The sequence below is a fragment of the Polypterus senegalus genome, chromosome 2 (assembly GCF_016835505.1).
Source record: "Polypterus senegalus isolate Bchr_013 chromosome 2, ASM1683550v1, whole genome shotgun sequence".
Taxonomy (NCBI): Eukaryota; Metazoa; Chordata; class Cladistia; order Polypteriformes; family Polypteridae; genus Polypterus; species Polypterus senegalus.
Genome location: NC_053155.1, coordinates 3,058,841 through 3,079,922, shown reverse-complemented (window position 1 = coordinate 3,079,922; position 21,082 = coordinate 3,058,841). Strand labels below are relative to the sequence as shown.

At 40.1% G+C, this 21,082-nt stretch overlaps 1 protein-coding gene across 1 annotated transcript in view; it reads left to right on the top strand.

The window, feature by feature from the left end:
- The window catches only part of LOC120524122 (NACHT, LRR and PYD domains-containing protein 3-like), a 101,632-nt gene that overhangs the window by 9,333 nt on the left and 71,217 nt on the right, over positions 1 to 21,082 (top strand). The window contains exon 6 of the mRNA XM_039745999.1: positions 12,547 to 12,588. Coding sequence (XP_039601933.1) covers positions 12,547 to 12,588 — 42 coding nt within the window. The remainder of the gene's footprint in view (positions 1 to 12,546; positions 12,589 to 21,082) is intronic.

The following is a 21,082-nucleotide window of genomic DNA, read 5'->3' as shown; positions in this document are numbered from 1 at the left end:
GGTTCAATGGCCAGGGGGGACAGAAAAAACAAAAAAAACTCCAGACGGCTGGAGAAAAAATAAAATCTGTAGGGATTCCAGACCATGAGACCGCCCAGTCCCCTCTGGGCATTCTACCTAACATAAATGAAACAGTCCTCTTTGGATTTAGGGTTCTCACGGAAGGGCTTGATGATGATGATGGTCACGTAGACTTCTTCCTTTTAATCCGTCCATCATTGTTGGAGCATCATGAAGCTTTGAGTAGGTGGAGGTGGCGCAGGCCACCACCACAAAGAAACCGGAAAAAGAAACAGAAAAGAGAGTAGGGGTCAGTACCGATTTTAGAGCCACCATGAATAGTTGTTATGATGAATTGAACATAGAGTATCAGGATTAAGTTAAATTACGATTAAAATGAAGTTATAAAAAGGCCATGTTAAAGTAATGTGTTTTCAGCAGTGTTTTAAAGTGCTCTACTGTATCAGCCTGGCGAATTCCTATTGGCAGGCTATTCCAGATTTTAGGTGCATAACAGCAGAAGGCCGCCTCACCACTTCTTTTAAGTTTTGTTCTTGGAATTCTAAGGAGACACTCATTTGAGGATCTGAGGTTACGATTTGGAATATAAGGTGTCAGACATTCCGATATATAAGATGGGGCGAGATTATTCAAGGCTTTATAAACCATAAGCAGAATTTTAAAGTCAATTCTGAATGACACAGGTAACCAGTGTAGTGACATCAAAACTGGAGAAATGACAGTACAGCGAGAGGCCTGGCAGATGTCTTAAGCAGACTTACATATACAGATGACAATCCTGCAAAGTGTGGCGCTAATAAGAAAAGGCAATGCAGAGGATATTAGGACCCCATTTGCTTGACTAATCTGGAAAAGATTCATCCAAAAAGCATAAACTGGAGAGTGGTCCCAAAATTTATGGAGGGGCATTTACAGGACACCGATGGCAGATGGGATGGGGCAACCAATGCATAACGTAAAGTTTCTGAGGGGTTAGGTAAAGGTGATGTAAAAATTTAGATTGCGTTTGCTGATAACTGAGCTTAGGAGGATGCTGAGATGCTGTTAAGGGCATCCTTACAAGAGATGGGAGCAGAAGAAGGGAGGTCACATCACCAGACTGACAGTACAGCGAGAGGCCTGGCAGATGTCTTAAGCAGACTTACATATACAGATGACAATCCTGCAAAGTGTGGCGCTAATAAGAAAAGGCAATGCAGAGGATATTAGGACCCCATTTGCTTGACTAATCTGATCTGAAAGATAGAAAAAAAGAAAGAGGAAAGAAAAACATAAAACCTGAACCTGAGTAACTGGAACTGGCAACTGGCAACTAAAGCCCAGTCATTTCAAGGAACAGAATAATGCAATTTTTTAATGAATACAAGGATAATAAAAGTATGATAACTGCATATAGATAGATAGATAGATAGATAGATAGATAGATAGATATGAAAGGCACTATATAATAGATAGATAGATAGAAATGAAAGGTACTATATAATAGATACATAGAACTTTATTTATCCTCAGGGGGAAGTTTAACTTTTAACAAAAGCTTTTTACATAAATAAATATATACATAGGTAGATAAGTAAGTAAGTAAATAATTAAATAATATACAAACACTATGTTCAAGACACATTCCAAAAAAAGCAAGAATTTTAAAAAGAAAAGTTCCAGTCACAGTGAGGCCTTATGCAGTGTGGACGCTAGGGGTGCTGTTGCCCCCTGAAACCCAACAGAAAGACGTCCAAGACATACGTGTAAAAGCACCTAGAAGAATTTTAATATTTTCTTCAATAAAGTTTTATATATTCCATGACCCGGAAGTGTTTCTCCTCTTCTTCCGGATTAAACGCACCAGCATCCTCCACAAGCATCCTGAAAGTACTGTGGGCTTCCGTCCTCGTGACTCTGAAGTACTTCCAGGTTGTAAGAAACGTAGGAGCCCCAGGTCCTTTATTAGCTCCCCATGGCACCCAACAGGGCTGAGAAAATGGACTCCACGTCCCATGATGACCTGCGGAAATCCAGGGTACATTTACTGTCCTGGGGAGCTGCCACCTAGAGTCCTGGGAGCGGCAGTGTCCTGGAAAGGCTGCCCTTCTCCATTCTTCACATCCTGGGACGTCCCGGCTGGATTGAACTGCCGGCCATCTATCACAGCAGGCATATAGCTATTGGCATTAAAGACACACTTTGGTTGAATGATTTGTTGTCTCGAAGTCCTCAGTGTTGGTGTGTCACAGAGAGGATGTGCAGCATTGTTCATAATGACACTCAGTTTGGTCTTCATTCTCTACTCCTTTACTAACTTCAGGGGTTCAAGAGCAGAGGTTCGGTAGTAATGAGTTACATTTACTTGAGTAACTTTTTAAAAAAATTGTACTTCTAAGAGTAGTTTTACTGCACCATACTTTTTACTTTTACTTGAGTACATTTGTGAAGAAGAAACGCTACTCTTACTCCGCTACATTGGGCAACACTCGACGCGTTACTTTTTTCCATTTATACATTAAACTATATTTTTGCAAGAGAGAAGTTGCCAGTGGATCTACTGCATGACTGTTTTACCAATCAGATGTAGCCATGCAGTCACATGACCACACACAAAGTTCCTGCATCTTGCAGCCTTGTGAGAGACTTTTTAGTCATGCAGGGCTCTTGTTCACTGCTAGACGGTCACAACTTCACTGCAAGAACCAGATCATTGTTCCCAAGCCTGCCTTTCATGTCTTTTAACCTCATGTATTTTCTCCTTTTCTTTGATTCCCCCTTCTTTTTTGTGCTGACCCATATATATACACTCCTGTCTCCATGGGCCTTAATCACACACCGCAGGAAGCCAATAAATCAATTGAGAATGATCAGACACGCACGTGCAGGTGCGACTCGCTCCAACTACCACATTAACTCCCCGCGGTCGTGCAATTGTGCCCACAGAGAGTGAAATGGCTTTATGGATTTTAATTTTTTTTTTGAAGCCACGGACCCGCTACACCACAAAGTGCATATGCAGTATTGTACTGTCAGTGTACAGGATATCTCGTCACTGTAAGTAGTCTGCACTGTTCAAACACACATGTAACATACTGTAGGTATCGGCTTCAAAAGCTTTGTTGTGAAAAATTGAGATTTGGAACTTTGTGTTATTTGTATATCTTTATTTTGTAAAGATATGATTTATTTTTACTCATTTTTTTATTTTATTATTTGGATATAGCAGAATTTGCAAATTATTTTATATTTTTGCCTGTCTTATTACAAAATTTGTACTTGTGTAGTCTTTTCACCAAGTACTTTTTTACTCTTACTTGAGTAAGTTTTTGGTGGACTACTTTTTACTTCTACTTGAGTAATATTATTTTGAAGTAACGCTACTCTTACTTGAGTGCAATTTTTGGCTACTCTACCCAATTCTGGTCAAGAGTGTGTCCCATAACTGTGGCTGCCTTCTTAATCAGCTTATTGATTTGGTGATCATCTCTTGAAGTGATGTTACAAGCCCAGCACACCACACTGGCCATCACAGAGTAGAAGATGTGAAGGATGTCACTTTCCACATTAAAGGAGTGCAGTATCCTGAGGAAAAAATGCCTCCTCTGCCCTTTCTTCTATAGCTCCTCTGTGTTCCAAAACCAGCCCAACCTGTGGTTAATGTGGACCCCAAAGTAATAGTAGGAGTGGACCACCTCTGCATCCAGTGCTTGAGTAGTTACTGGACACTAAGGCTCTTTGGTGTGGTGAACGTCAATCACCATTTCCTTGTTTTTGTTGATGTTAAGATGCAGTCCCCCTGACTACTCTCCTCTGCCTCATTGCCCCTATCAATACACCCTATAAGTCCATAATCCTCTCAGAATTTTTCCAAGTGATCTTACCTGCTGTTATATTTATAATCAAAGGTGTACAGAGTGAAGAGAAAAGCAGGCAGGCCTGTTCCTTGTGGTGCTCCAGTGTTGCTCACACAGTCTTTGAGTCTCACACACTGTGATCTGCTTGGCAGATAGTCCATTATCAGGACACCACAGGCTCATCCACCTGCATATCTCTGAGATGACCCCAGGGATGGCTGGATGATATTGAATGCGCTGGAGAAATCAAAAAGCATAATCCTCACAGTGCTGCCCGATTTGTCCAGGTGAGAATAAGCCTTGTGGAGCGGATAAATAATCGCATCCTCCACTCCAGTTTTTGATAGGCAAACTGCAGTGGGTCCAGGTGGTCTATCACGGGAGGACTCCTCTAATCCAGGACCAGCCTCTCAGAGGTCTTCATGTAGTGAGATGTAAGTGCCACTGGTCTGTAGTGATTAGGTGAAGAAAGTCCAAAATGTTTCCCACAGCATTGGCAGTGGAACTTTAGTGACACACTGAACAGGTGACAGAGGACACCACAAGGAAGGTCAGCAGAGACCTTAAGAACTCAAGGACTGACTCTATCTGGTCCTGCAGCTTTTTCTGTCTGTAGTTTTCTCAGTTGTCTCCTTACTTGGTCTTTAATTATGAACGGTTCACATCGATGGACAGAGGTGGGCTCATCACTGACCATTCCAATTGAGGTAGTTTGGATGGTGTAGGGAGTCTGGTCGTTGGAAGAAGGTGGCAGTGGGAAGGAAGATCTATTAAAAAATTAGATCAGGGTGTTGGCTTTGTCTACATCCTCTTCTAGCTTCTGAAACCTGGATTGCTTGAGTCCAGTAATGACACTCAGTCCATTCCAGACCTCCTCCATGTTATTCTGAGTGAGTTTGTTTTCTATTTTAGCTTTTGAAGCTTCCTTTCCTTCACTCAGCTTTTTTTATTTAGCACACACTGTAAGTCCTTCAGTGCCTCTTTATCACTGGATTTAAATATTCTCTATTTCTCACCCCACATTCAGTGTTTTTCACATACAGTTAGCCTGGCATTACAGATGTGGATGGGCATTAACTTGATATCCTGGCTTTTAGGCAGAGTGAGAAAAGTGGTCACTTTCCTCCATCATAGCACCAGTACTGCAGCAGTTCTAAAAGAAAAACAAGAGATGCTCCAGCTTTCTTCACACAAGCTTGTTAAGAATGTTCTCACTAGGAGGACCTCAGGCCACAGAATACTTGAGTGTTACCTTGAACAGCAGGCAGTTGTTCTCTCAGCATTTACAGACAGGAGTATTCAGAGGAACATTAAGGACATTGTTACTGTCTGATTAAAGAAGTAAAAACAGTCGAGGATGTGGTTCAGGCTCTCAAGCCACTTGAAATGGTGACAGCTCCGTGGAGCACCAAGCAGCTCATTCAATGATAATGTCACTGAAACACACAATCCTGGCATCCATGAAGCAGAGTGACTGATGCTCAGCAGTTGTGAAAGATGCCAAAGCTGGTGTTGCATCAGATTTGAACAACAGATCCCCAACATGACAGGTCAGCACTGAGTCAGTGTCTTCAGGTCAGCGCTGCAGTTGAGCCACATTTGAAATTTCTGACTTTTCCAGCAAAACCTGCTCCGAATCAGAGAGTTTTCTGTAGTGTAGGGGACATTGTCACAGCACAGAGAGCAAATCTCTCATTTGAGAAGGTATACATGATGAAGTTCTTGAAGAAGAACCTCAAACTTAATACGTGTGGTTAACTGAAGGCACCAACCACAGTTTCTTACTGACTGGGTTTTTATTTTGTAATTTATTTTTGTTTACATATTAATTTTTTATTTTTGTTTATTTATTTTTGTTTACATAGTCAGTCTATGTGAAATTAAGTTAATCTACCATGTTATTTAGTGTTCTTCTCTTTAATGTTTCAAATTGTTGGTGATTTAATAAAACCCAGAAACCCAAGGTATGTGGCTACTCGATATTTAACTTAAGAAAACCTCTAGGGATTAAGACCCTTATGAAGCCGCAGTGTGTTTGTATGTCAATTTTGCTCCAAGTTTAACTTCCTGTTTTTTTCCTTTATGCAAATTAGACATTTTGTTAAAAGAAACCAACTCAACTTTCCACATCTCACTCCCATATCAATCCCAGACGCCATACTGGTTAGTCTTGTTAAAGACTCAGATAGCATTTCAATAATACGGGTGCATCTCAATAAATTAGAATATCATTGAAAAGTTAATTGACTTCAGTAATTCAATTCAAAAAGTGAAACTCATATATTATATAGATTAATTACACACAGAGTTATATATTTCAAGTGTTTATTTCTTTATTTTGTTGATTATGTCTTATAGCTAATGAAAACCTAAAATTCAGTATCTCAGAAAATTAGAATATTACATAAGTCCCATAAAAAAATGATTTTTAATACAGAAATGAAAAGCATGTCCATGTGCGCACTCAATACTTGGTTGGGTCTCCTTTTTCATGAATGTTACTGCACCAATGCGGCGTTGCATGGAGGCGATCAGCCTGTGGCACTGCTGAGGTGTTATGGAAGCCGAGGATACTTTGATCGTGGCCTTCATCTCGTCTGCATTGTTGGCTCTGGTGTCTCTCATCTTCCTCTTGACTTTAGGTCAGGCCCAGTGATACACACCATGGTCATTAAACCAGGTATTGGTACTTTTGGCAGTGTGGGCAGGTGCCAAGTCCTGCTGGAAAATGAAATCATAAAGCTTGTCAACTAAGGAAAGCATGAAGTGCTCTAAACTTTCTTGGAAGATGGCTGCACTGACTTTAGACTTGATAAGACACAGAGGACCAACACCAGATGTCATGTCATGGCTCCCCAAATCATCACTGACTGTGGAAACTTCACACTGGACCTCAAGCAACTTGGATTCTGTGCCTCTCCACTCTTCCTCCAGACCCTGGGACCTTGATTTTCAAATGAAATGCAAACTTGACTTTCATCTGAAAAGAGGACTTTGGACAACTGAGCCAACAGTCCAGTCTGTTTTCTCCTTAGCTCAGGTAAGACCCTTCTGGCATTGTCTCTGGTTCAGGAGTGGCTTGATTGACACAAGGTATGCTGTGACAGTTGTAACCCACTTCCCCGATACGTCTGTCTGTGTGTGGTGGCTCTTGAAGCATTGACTCCAACCACAGTCCACTCCTTGGGAATCTCCGTCAAATTCTTCACAATCCTCTCAAGGCTGAGGTTCGCCCTGTTGCTTGTGGACCTTTTTCTGCTGTCACATTTTTTCCTTCCACTCAACTTGCCATTAATATGCTTGGATACAGAACTCTTTGAACAGCCAGCTTCTTTAGCAATGACCTTGTGTGACTTCCTCTCCTTGTGGAGAGTCTCAAGGACCGTCTTCTGGACATCTGTCCAGTCAGCAGTCTTCCCCATGAATGTGTGGCCTACTGAAGCAGACGGAGAGGCCATTTCAAGGCTCAGGACCCTTTAACAAGGTTTTTTGGGTCAATTAGCTGAGTGGAGTGGGACACCAGGGGCCTCATGTATAAATGGTGCATTACCACAAAAATGTTGTGTACTCCCATTTCCACACTCAAATCGCGATGTATAAAGCTAAACTTGCCGTAAAGCCAAGTGCATTTTCACGCTAGCTCAAATCATGGCGTACACAAGTTCTCTGCTCGTTTTGCAAACTGGCGGCACCCAGCGTCAAAGCAGTGCTTTTGTTCCAGTGTGGTTTTCCTTTCATTTTTAGATTCACATCCCTGACATGGCTTTATCAAATACACTGAAATTTACCACATATTGTTTATTAGTTTAAGGCATCCAATTGTAATTAACCTGTAACAATTGTGGACTATGCCCGGCTGTTTATCCCGGTCAAGACCCCCAAGCCGCTAGATGGAGCCCTCCCTGCAATGTGGAGATGCCCCGAATTCCAGCAGGGCATCATGGACTTTGTAGTTGTAGTGCACAGCCCTGCTGGATAACGTCGGGGCCACCAGGGGTCGCTCCAGGGAGAACCAGGGACTGCTATTTGCCCTATGCCCCGGGAGTACTTCCAAGTAACATGAACGGAAGGGGTGATGTACTTCCGGGGTGAAAAAAAAGGACTTTTTATCTGACCTGGAAGTGATAAGGAATTATGGACTGACGGATGAGAAACACTTCCGGGTCAGGAACTATAAAAGGACCATGGGAGCTCCCAGACGGCAAGCTAAGCTGGGTGGTAGGAGGGCAACGCGTCTGGGAGTGGAGGATTGATTATTGTTATTTTATTGTGGTTATTTATGAATAGTGTGGAGTGATGGGTGCTTAGTGCACATTATTATAATAAAAAGAATTATTGTGGCACTTTTACCTGGTGTTTGGCGTGGTACCTGAGGGTTCAAGGGAGCGAAAGCGCCCCCTACTGCTACACAATATAATGGTCCACAGAATGGCCAAACTATTCCAAATACCATAGCTGCTTTAGCGTTGTTATTCTCACTGCACATTCTTCTTCGTCTTCCTTCAGCTGCTCCCATTAGGAGTTGCCACAGCAGATAATTTTTTTCCATATTACTCTCACAGTGGGTAGCGCTGCTGCCTCGCAGTAAGGAGACCTGGGTTTGCTTCCCGGGTCCTCCATGAGTGGAGTTTGCATGTTCTCCCCGTGTCTGCGTGGGTTTCCTCCCACAGTCCAAAGACATGCAGGTTAGGTGTATTGGCGATTCTAAATTTGTCCCTAGTATGTGCTTGGTGTGAGTGTGTGTGTGTGTGTGCGCCCTGTGGTGGGCTGGCACCCTGACTGGGGATTTGACCCTGTGTTAGGATATGATATGTTGGATGATGACTGACTGACTGACTCTCACTGCAGCACTCGGAGTATTTATATCTCTGTATCTGAGTGTGGAATCACAGCTGTACAGCAGCTGATCGGAAAGAGAATTATCGGTATACAGCATCAAGCACACGCTGCCTCAGCCATGCTGTCTGTTGAACTTCTTTCATACAGCAAACGCTTCAGAGCCTTTCCTGTACGGACCTGGAGCTTCAGAAACAGTTTCATCCCAAGAGCTCTAGACGCACTCAATCAGTCCATCGAGTGCTCCTTGTAGAACTGTTAGTACTTACAGTATAAGTATAATCACCTCACGGTAAACTTACGATACAGTTATAATATTGCACAACCTGAGTCACTTTATAAAGCGTGTATTTACATATGGTGACAATATCATTTTAACATTAAATGCAGCAAAGTATGTTTATTATATTATACAGATAAAATGTTAACATCTTTTAAATAATCTATATTGTTAATAATTAAACATGTGAGGACACGGTGTTGCAGTGCTAGTGAGGAGCTGGCACTCCGTTCAGCGCTTGTTCCTGCCTCTCGCTGTATTCTTGCTGGGCTGGCGCGACCCTGGAAAGATAGATGGATGGAATGATTAAACATGGGCTACGAAGATATTTAAATGTTCCTTAAAAGTTTTGAAGAATCGGCATTCTAAGCCTACAGATGGCTTAACGTCTATTACAGAGTTGATTGGGTGGCGATTGTCTACTTGGAGAAAGAAAAGGAAGGACAGAAATTTATTACATTTGAAAGTACTGCTGCAATAAATTATTTCATTGAAGGTCGCACAGCCAGCATCTTGCAGGAGGCAAGAACAATCTCTGGACGAGTCCCCAGCTTGTCATAATCACTGCGCCACCGTGTTCCCATGTTTGATAACATGCTTTAACTCCTATCATCATGAAAATGACATCAAGTATATATCTCAGTATTTAATTATTCAGAGAGCTGTAATATCACGAATGTAATGGATTCTGTGCCCAGTCGGATGAAGAGAAAGCCCGTTTATGAAACATGTAGTGATTCACGCACATAGAGCACATAGAAGAACATGCACAACAAAGCATTTAACGTGAATTTAACGTAGAAATGATGGGATTTGAGAAACTAACTTAAACGATTTTAAGATGAAGTTTCTGATGTTCTACTTTAATGACAAAATAAACTGCGTGATTAAAGTTGACATTTCGTGCTTTTTTCCCACTGTGTGCCTATTTGTTTTCTTTTCTCTGTACCCTGATAAGCTTTCATATGACACTCACATGGTGGGCTACGACTCACCTTTTTACAGAGACATTGATATCTGACATCTTTTTTTATTTTGGGCACTGTGCGTTTTTCTTTGCCTCCACTTGGTATTCACTGAAATTCTTCTATTTTTCCCTGGTGCTTTTGCCAATGCCTTTTCACAGAACGCTGAGCTTAAGGGGCTATTTATATTAATTTACATATTCAAAGAGGCATAATTCTGGGAGGAGTCTGGGGAGTGGCAGCAGGTGCGTACACGTCTGTTACTTTTCATGATGACTGGGATTTATGGAGCAGAAGAGCGTGGAAGTTGGTATATGCACAGATTTATGCATCTGGATTTTTATGTGCATACGCACATTTCTGCTTTTGTCTGTATGCCATGTTTCAGTGTGAATTCTACACACAACGTTTATGCATGAGGCCCCAGGTGTCTACAATATTGAACTTTTTCACAATATTCTAAATTTCTGAGATACTGAAGTTTGGATTTTCATTAGCTATAAGCCATAATCAGCAAAATGAAAAGAAATAAAACACTTGAAATATATCACTCTGTGTATAATGAATCTATATAACATATGAGTTTCACTTTTTGAATTGAATTACTGAAATAAATTAACTTTTTGATGATATTCTAATTTATTGAGATGCACCTGTGTATAAAAAAATATTTTTTAAGAATCTACCCTTCAAAGATTATAGGGAACTGTGGGAATGGGACTTTCAACTGGAATTTCCAACATGGAGTGGAACTCAGCCATCCAGAGCATCCACTTCAGTTCTAGAAGCACCAAGTATTCCATAATTTAATTAAAGGTCTTTCATTGATCCCATTTAAAATTGGACCAGACCATACCTGTGAATGCTGACATTTACAGCAGTTTGGCAGTTTGTCCATCAGCAGTGATATTTGTTGTTCTCCTGGATGGCGTCAAAGTAAATGAGAAGAAATTGATTGTGACAGTCGACACCACACACAAACACTGGGAGAATCCCAGCTCACCTGCCATAACTCGGCGGGTAAGCGACATTCTCTGTTATCTCAAAGTAGAAAAAAAATCTAATTATTGTGTAGAGGATATGGGGGCCAAACTTTCTTTAAAATATGACAAAAATTCATTAATTTTTTTTTTTTGACTAAACAAGCTGGGCCTGTGATTAACTCTTTAAGGTCATTAATGGTTTTATCATCTGTGAAAAAACAAAAAGAAAAATCAAAGACTGATTATTTTCCTTTGTACCCGAGTCTCTCTTCTCCTTCTTTTCCTTTGGGTTGGTATTGTATCTCATTTTCTTTTTTTGTTTTTGTTGTTTGCTTTTATTGTATTTAATTCAACTTAAATGTGTCTATATGGTATTCTATTAATTGTTTGATTAGTAGAATGTGATTGTAATGTTCTGTTTTTTGAAAATAAAATATATAAAATGAGAAATGCAGATAATCACAGATTAAAAGACCACAGCACAACAAGTAATGCTGCTCTGATGGACCTGCACCTTTAAACAGAATATAAAGGCAGAGGGTAGTCTTCCAGCGGTGGTCCTAAATAAAGGAAAAAGACAGAGTAGTTAAATACATAAAAGTATAAAGAAAAATACATATACTGTATACTAAACAACTGATTTATAAAATATTCAGAACACAACATGCTAGGAGACCAACAGATAAAATCCAAAATGAAATTCAAAAACCACAAAACTATAGAATAGACGAAAACACCCCTGGACGAGGGTTGAGCTCCTCCTTAATCTAACAGATAAGCAGAACACGTGAGCAGTGTGAAGTCTGACGACTGCGACAGCCAGTGAAATGAAGGGAGCAGAAAAGAGACAGAAATGGAGCCGAGTTATCTTTAAATTTCAGTGTTTTCTGCTGTTATTTTAGAAATTACAAGCTGACTAAGTTGAATGTTTTAGCCAACATTTATGTAGTGGACACTGATAAAGACGTTCTTTTCATTTTGCTTTTTAAATATTTTCCTCATTTTTAATATTCTGCTTGTTTAAATCCCTGTTCTTTTTAAAGTCACATTTACATCCAACCCTCTATGTCATTTGTGCCCCTCAAAGGTCCCAGCACACTCATTCATGTCCTGTCCTGTCCTGTCCTGTGACTGTCCTCCTGCTTTTCTTTTCTTTTCTAGACGTTTGTCTGTGTCTCTCTTACCAAGATCCTGTCCTTTCATGCTCATACCTTTTGGTAATGTCTGCTCTCTTTCTTTCTCTGCCTTATTTTTCAAGCGAAGGCTTTTCTTTACGGGCACAATGGCTGTCAGTCTCACAGTGGTATCTACATGGAAGGGCTCCAGTATTAAAGGGTCGCCCCCATCCCCCCGTTATTAGATGGAGGTGGAGGACATGACTCAAGTCTCAGTGATGAGCTTTTCTCTCTTTGTCCATCTCTAATCAGGAGTTGGCATGTTGGGGACCTCTGGGGATCGCACTGGCAGTGCGGTGTTAGTATTCCTGTGCTGTTAGCGTTGGGCACAACTGGGGTTTTCTTTTTGTAAATATACTCCATTATTAGCTTAATTTTGTTTTGTTTCCTTTAATTCTAATACAAATCTGATACAGAAAAGTCAAAATTTAATTTTCTCTTTTTACAAAGCAGTTGAAATTCTCCCTGTCTGGAACTTGCGCAAGGAAATCGGTAAGCAGAATGTTTCATTACAATTTATAGAAGCACTAAGAAAAAAATAAAAGTAAAAGTGAAGAAGTAATGTTTGAATATGCATGTTATTAAACATGGGAACACTGTGGCACAGTGAAAGTGACAAGCTGGTGCCTGGTCCAGAGACTGTTCATGCCTCCTGCAAGGTACTTGCTGCACCGTGTGTGACCTTTGATGAAATCATTTACTGCAGCAGTACTGTCTCATTCAAACATACTAACGCCCAATTTCTGTCCTTCCTTTTTTTTCTTCAAGTAACCAATCGCCACACAATAGTAATAGATGTCAAACCATCTGTAAGCTTAGAATGCCGATTCTTCAAAACTTTTAAGGAACATTGAAATATCTTCATAGTACATGTTTAATTCTATTCATCTATCCATCCAGTGCGGCTCCAGTCCCAGCAAGAATACAGCGTGAGGCAGAAACAATACCTGAATAGGGCACCAGATCGTTGCTAGCGCTGCAGCACTGTGTCCTCACATGTTTAATTATTAACAATATAGGCTATTTAAATGATGTTAACATTTTTTCTGTATAATATAATAAACATATTTTTCTGCATTTCATCTTAAAAATGATATCATCATCATATGTAAATACGAGTTTTATAAAGTGGCTCAGGTTGTGCGATATTATAACTGTAGTGCAAGTTTACAGTGAGGTAATTATACTTATAAGTACAAACAGTTCTACAAGGAGCACTTGATGGACTGATTGAGTGCGTTTAGAGTTCTTGGGATGAAACTGTTTCTGAACCGCGAGGTCCTTACAGGAAAGGCTCTGAAGTGTTTGTCATATGAGAGCGGTTCAAATAGACTGGCTGAGGCAGCGTGTGCTTGATGCTGCATATTGATAATCTGATCAGCTGCTGCAGAGCTGTGATTCCACACTCAGATACAGTGGAACAAATACTTGAGAGTAACAATGCTAAACCAGTTATGATATTTTGAATAGTTTGGCCATTTCGTGGACCATTATATTGTTACAGGTTAATTACAATCAGATGCCATAAACTAATAAACAATATGCTGTTAATTTCAGTGCATTTGATAAAGCCGCGCCAGGGATGTGCATCTAAAAAAGAAAGGGAAACCACACTTGAAAAAAAGCACTGCTTTGACACTGATTGCCGGCAGTTTGCATAACCGAGCGGAGAATTTGCCTATGCCACGGATTGAGCTAGTGTGAAAAAGTGAATTGGTTTATGCCAAGTTTAGATTTTATACATTGCGGTTTGAGCATGGAAACGGGAGTATACAACATTTTTGTGTGTATGCACCATTTATACATGAGGCCCCTGGTCTGAGTCTATGACTAACATATTAAAAGTTAATATACTGTCAACTATTTGTTCTTTAGTCTGGTTAAGATTCCCCAGTCGCCTGGAGGCTGCAGTTGGTATTTCTGGGTATCAGCAGGTCCTGCAGGAACAAAAGAAAATTTTGCAGTAAAGATGATCCTTGTCACTTACCTTAGTCACTCTCTAAAGAGTTTTGCTTATTGGGTATTATGAGTGCTAATTTTCCGTTTTCAGTAACAAAACTACCAGGCTGTAAGTCAAAGACGAGCTGCCATTGATCTATGAGTTCCCTACAAGTTCACTGGTCTCCCAACTGGTATCTGTGGCCCTTAAAAGTAAATGACAGAACTGCTGACACACATGAAGAGGGGAAATTGAAAAAGTCCCTGGCCACATTTTATTAAACAAAATAAAAAATTCAGATGACATAAATGTAAAAGGGAAAAAATGGAAACTGCAAAATGTAAAATATAAAAAAGAACCAAAAAAAAGGCAAAAATTAAACAAAATATTAATTACCTAAACATCCATAATCTTAAGGTCAAATCAAAAAGAACAAAGCAATAAGTAAAAAAATGCAAATACAAAATGGTCAAAAACCAAAGAAACCGTTGAAAATGTGCAAAGAGAAGCATGAAGGTAAAGAAATGCTAAAACTGGACTAACGTCAGTCCTCCAGAGGAGCAACTGAAGCAAAATATGTCTGCGTGCAAATAGTGTAGTGAAGGCAATCACAGTTTGTTTGTCTTTCTCCACATTAAGCCCATCTGGAAGAACACCAAACACAGCTGTTAATGGGTTAGGAGGGATTGTGACACCAAGGCTGTTTGAAAGGCATTTAAAGAGTCCATTTTTAGTCCAAAATGATGTTAATTTGGTGAAGGCCCAAAACATGTGGCCCAGTGAGGCCGGAACTTGATTGCAACGTTTACAGGTTGGATCTCGCTCTGAAAACATTTTGGACAGTTTTAAGCAAAACAGATGTGCTCGATATATAATTTAGAGTTGAATAATTGTATGCTTTGTGCATATGGAGCTCGAGTGAATTCTCTGCATTGCTACCTTCCACTCCAAAATTGGGCAGGTTCTGTTTAACAAAGTTTCTAATTAGATGATAGTGAAAGAAATGTGTTGCTGGAAAGTTAAATTTGGAGTGTAATTGTTCATAGGATGCAAAGATGTTGTCTATGTACAGATCTCTGATTTAATCCCAAATGTTTTGCAGATATTAAAAACTGCAAATGTTTGCGAGGGTTGAAAAAGGTGGTTCTCATGCAGAGGTGCCACAGATAAAAGCTTCTTCATCTTAAAATGCTTCCTACACTGGTTCCATATTCTGAGTGAGTGAAGCACAATTGAGCAATTAATATATTGGCGATAACTTGCATTTATTGGGGACACAAAGCAGGGAATATAAAGAAGTACTGCAGGATTTTATTTCTATTGCAGACCAAGCCTGTGTCTGTTCATCTATTTGTGTTAATGTCCAAGTTTTTATAGTTTGAATGATTGCTGCCCAGTAATAAAACTGAAAGTTAGGTAGAGCCATGCCACCTTCTGCCTTAGGTCTTTGTAGGGTCACCCTTTGGATACATGGATGTTTTGAATTCCAAATAAATGAGGTTATGGTTGAATCTAATTTCTTAAAAAATATTTATTGATGTATATTGGAATGTTTTTAAATAAAAAGAGAAGCTTAGGAAGGATATTCATCTTAACAACATTAATTCTTCCAGCTAGAGTGACATGAAGGGTTGACCATCTATGCAAGTCTTGCTTAATTTTTTCCATACAGACAGCAAAATTTTGTTGATATAGAGCTTTATGTTTACATGTGATGTTTACCCCTCGGTATTTAAACTGATCTGAGGTGATAAAAGGGAAGGTGTCCAATCTAATATTGTGTGCTTGAGAATTCACTGGAAGGAGCACACTTTTATTCAAATTAATTCTGAGACCAGAGATCTTTTGAAATTCTGTTAGTGCTGTTAGGACTGCAGGCTCAGTATTCTGTGGGTCTGATATATAATGTACAGGACCATACCATCTGCATAGAGAGAAACTTTCTGTTCAAGTCCTTCTCTTATAATCCCCTTTATCTCATAAGCATTTCGACAATGAACTGCCAGTGGTTCCATGGCGATTGCAAAAAGTAGTTTTGACAGGGGGCATCCTTGTCTGGAACCACGTTCTAGTTTAAAGTAGTCTGAATTAATGTTATTAATACAAACTGAAGCTTCTCGATTGGTATACAGTAGTTTGATCCATGCACAAATGTTTGGGCCAAACCCAAATTTCTCCAATGTAGTAAAAAGGTAGTTCCATTCAATCATGTCAAATGCTTTTCTGCATCTAATGATAATAATATCTCTGGGGTGTTAGACTTTGTGGGTAAATATATTACATTAAACAGGTATGGAAGAATGGAAGCTAAGTGTCTGCCTTTAATAAATCCAGTTTGATCTTTGATATTACTGAAGGAAGCACTTTCTCCATCCTTCTAGCTAGGACTTTGGAGAGTATCTTAACATCATTATTCAGAAGTGAAATTGGTCTGTATGATGCACATTGTAATAAGTCCTTATTTTGTTTAGGAAAGACGGTGATTAATGCTTGGCGAAAAGTTTGAGGTAGAATTTGATTGTCTCTAGCTTCTGTAAATGTTGCTAATAAGAGGGGAGCTAGCTGAGTGGAGAATTTCTTATAAAATTCACAGGGTAGCCATCAGGGCCTGCTGCTTTCCCACTCTGAAGTGACTTTATAGCTTTTAATAATTCTGATAGCGCCAGAGGTTTATCCAGTTCCTCTGCACTAAAAGTATCTATTGGTGGTATCTGTAATGTATCTTGAAATGCATTAGATTGTGTGTTGTCTTCTTTAAACTCAGTAGAATATAAGGATTTATAGTAGTCTCTAAATGTGTGCATTATATTTTTATGGTCAATGATTTTATCTCCGTTCGTGTTGGTGAGTGCTGGGATTGCAATGCGAAGTTCTGGCTTGTGGATTTGTTGCGCTAAGATCTTATTAGCTTTCTCTAAATGTTCATAGTAATAATGTCTTGATTTAAAAATGAGTTGTTCAGTTTCTTTAGTTGTTAAGAGGTTGAGCTCTGAATGCAGAGCCTGCCTTTTCCTATGAAGAGCCTCACTTGGACACCTGGCATGTTCTTGATCTATTCTAGTAATTTCACTGGTTAGCTCTGATACCTTCTTGGTTTCTAATTTATTTCTGTGGGAAAGATACGAGATAATCTGTCCTCTTAAGAAGGCCTTTAGACTTTCCGAGAGTATTCCTCCAGAGACCTCTGAGGATGTATTTGTGTCTAGAAAGAAACTGATTTGTTTTGATTTAAATTCTGTACAGTTCTTGTCTGCTAACAGAAGACGCTTTCTGCGAGATGAGTATGTGGGGCACTGTGATTTTAGCTCCAAACTCAGAGGGGCATGGTCAGAAATAACAATAGCGTCGTACTTGCAAGATTTAATCTTAGGCAAGAAATTATTGTCTATTAAGACATAATCAATTCTTGAGTAGCAATGATGCACTGGTGAGTAGAAGGAATACGTTCTTGAGTTTGGGTTTAGAAACCTCCAGGGTTCTGATAAGTTGTGGTCCGTTAAAAATTGTGTAATTGTCTTTGCAGTGTTAAATGTCATCATCCATGTGACAGGAGACCTATCTACGAGTGGATTTAAAACACAATTAAAGTCCCCAGCCATTATATTTTTATGTGTGTTCACATGGGGAATGGATGCAAATACATTTTGCATGAATTCCCTATCATCGACATTGGGTGCATAAACATTTATAAAAATCATTTACAGTTAAATAAATTGCCCATGACAATCACATATCTCCCTTCAGGATCAGATATTACATCTGATACTACAAGTGAGACTGTTCTATGTATAAGAATTCCCACACCTCTAGTTTTCTGTGTAAAGCTGGAATGGAACATTTGGCCAGTCCAGTCTATTTGCAGCCGGAACCAATCCTTGCTTAGTAAGTGGGTCTCCTGTAAAAAATACTGCTTTAGCATTTAGACCTGTTAGGTGAGAGAGTACTTTCTTTCTCTTTAATTCGTGATTCAGGCCTTTAACATTCCAGCTCACAAAGTTAACTGTCCCATCATGGAGACATTGATTCTGAATTTTTGATGTCATTTTGTAGTATTAACTAAAAGTGAGACAGCTTTAACCTTAATTTCCAATTTTTCCACGAGTTATTGCCATGCAGCCTATTGTTATATTGGTAATTATAATTATAAGGATTGAAAGGATAGATTAGAGATACCTTGCTCTCTTTCTCCCCCCCCCCTTATCCCCCCACTCTCCATTTTGCCTCCCCACTTGAGGCTGGACCCCACTTCACAAAGTCCCAGTCCTCTGACATACCTTAGAGACAGAGCATGTTAAAAAAAAATCAGGCCCCCCACCAGCGGCATCTATTGCCAATAAAGTCTAAATACTGTAAGCATAAAATATAATCTTCAACAGTCTTGAAATATTAAGATAGTAAACCCAGGGAATTGTGTTAAAAAGTGGCCCTGGATAAGCATAGTAAACCCTAATGCAATAATAACAATAACAATAAACCAAGGATATGATGTTAAACAGTCTCCTTTAGAATAATAAAAAGAAAAAAAAAACCTACTTTAATTTCTTCCACACATATTCATATAATCTATATATATAATTCACTAAGCAGCCGCAAGACAGAGACCATGGGATACGTACGACAGAGCCGCGCCCGCCAACTCACAGAGCCCTGCCTACCACCTCTAAGACCATGGGATACGCATGACAGAGCCCCGCCCGCCAACTCTAACCCTCCTCCCGTGTCCACCCTCGCTCTCGAGGCATGCGCACTGCCTGCTCATGTGCTCGCACGCAACACCTCACCAAACACAGCCTCAGTCACTTTTGTCTCTGCTGCGGTCCACATGCACCTCTGAGCCACGTTGACTTTTCATTGTTCATTTTGGTTCCGGCTGCTTTTCCATATATATAATCGACCAAGTCGCCCGACCATGGGGAATGCATGACAGAGCCCCTGCCAACTCTAACCCTCCTCCTGCGTCCACTCTCGCTCTCAAGGCATCGACTTCTCAACTGTCACCCCGGAACAACTCAGTACGTAAGCTATATAAAGCGTCACCAACGAAGACTCGCTACACCCTAATGAACAAGTACTGAAACTTATCCCTACCGATGAAGTAACTTTCACCAGCACTGACTCCATCATCACAGACGATCCCGCAGATCAACTTTCATTCCCCGAAGAATTTCTTAACAGTCTTACTCCCACTGACATGCCTCCGCATAAACTCAAAATTAAAATTGGTTCAGTCATCATGCTTCTTAGAAACCTCATGCCAGCAAGAGGTCTCTGTAATGGCACTAGACTGATTGTTACCAGCATTCACCGCAATGTACTGGAGTGTAAGACTATCGCAGATGCTACCTCACAAACTGTCCTTATTCCCCGGATTTCCCTGACCTTATCAGATTCAAATTTGCCTTTTACTTTTACACGCATACATTTCCTGTTAGATTGGCCTTTGCAATGACAATTAATAAGACACAGGGCCAAACTTTCAAAAAGATATGCCTGTATCTGCCAAAACCAGTTTTCAGTCACGGACATTTGTATGTTGCTCTCTCCAGAGTTCCATCTTTTCATTCACTCACAGTCGTATCTTCAAACCCACCCCATTTGGACAGCTGTGTCTTTCAGGAAGTGTTCACCCATCAATAAATAATTATGTGGTGTATGCTACGCCGCGGGTTGGCCAGTAATTAAAACATAAACAGAAAGTGGCGGAGAAGAGAGAAGGATGTATAATTATGATACCAGTATCATTGCAAGCGGATCAGACAGCAGGTATTATCTTCTTGCCATGCCATGACAGGATGTGACTCACTATCGTATTTCAGAAAAGTGTCGGGATCAGCTTTCTTAATTCCTTTTCTGCTTCTTCTGTGACAGAGAAGAAGTAATATTTGTCTTGAATATCCATTTTCAGTTTGACAGGATACAAGAGGCTGTATCTGATATCGGCTTTCCGTAACCGCTGTTTAATGTTGTAAAAAGCAGCACATTTAGCAGCTGTTGAGGGTGAGAAATCAGGGAAAATACGAATGTGGTTATTTTCAAATACAATCTTTTGTTTCTGTCTGAGAAGTGACATTACATTTTAATTAGAGCAGCCAGTCAGTGTGTAGCGTAAATGAGAGGGCGGTGTGAAGGTTGGGGAGGAGGCGGAGACTGGCGGAGTGGGGGTGTTGGGCAGTTATGACCAAACATTAAAGAGGTTAGGGGTTTGTACCGTGTTAGCCATTATTGATGCAATGTGAAGTCAAGTAAAGTGACACCTTTTATTGGCTAACGTAAAAGATTACAATATGGAAGCTTTTGAGGCAACTCAGGCCCCTTCTTCAGGCAAGATGTAAAGACTGAAAGTCTTTATATTTAAGTTAACTATAAAAAGCTCTATGCTTTGTTTTGTGTGCCAAGTCAATTCTGCTCCCACTTGCCCACTACACCCTTAGTATCTTTACCTGCTGTCCGGTGACTCGCCTCTCAGGTGTTAGAAAAACACAACTCAAAGTAGAAGAAGCAGCAGAAACATTCGAACCTTGAAATGTGTTTATCTTCCAGCTGAGAAATTGAGTTTTAAATGTTCTTCTTTACAGAACCCCTCAGCTGTAATGAGCACCTGGATTGGTCAGAATTGTTAAAGGCCATTAGAAGTGTAAATGATACTCAAAACCCAAAGAACCCCCTCAATAACTCCTGCTAGCTGCCATTTTCACACAGCTACTCGTCCAATGCATTTCTTAGTGCAATTGTCATTACAGATACTGTAGAGGGGCCCAACCACACTGCCTCCTACAGATTTTGGGACTGCTAATACTTTAGCTAAATGTCCTCTGCTCTTCTCATAGTTCTTGTATCATGTTTTTTTAACTCACTAATATGTCTCTCTTGTGCTAGAAGAACATTTCTCGCTGCAAATTAAACAGACAGGCTCCCTGTGATCCCCGGTTGAAACAGAAGCTCTCCCCTCTCTTGCCTTTGGGGTGGTCACCTTTTCATCAATTTTCTCTCCATTCTTTGATTTTCAAACTCAGGAGACATTCTTTCTTCGTCTTTCTGACTCAACTA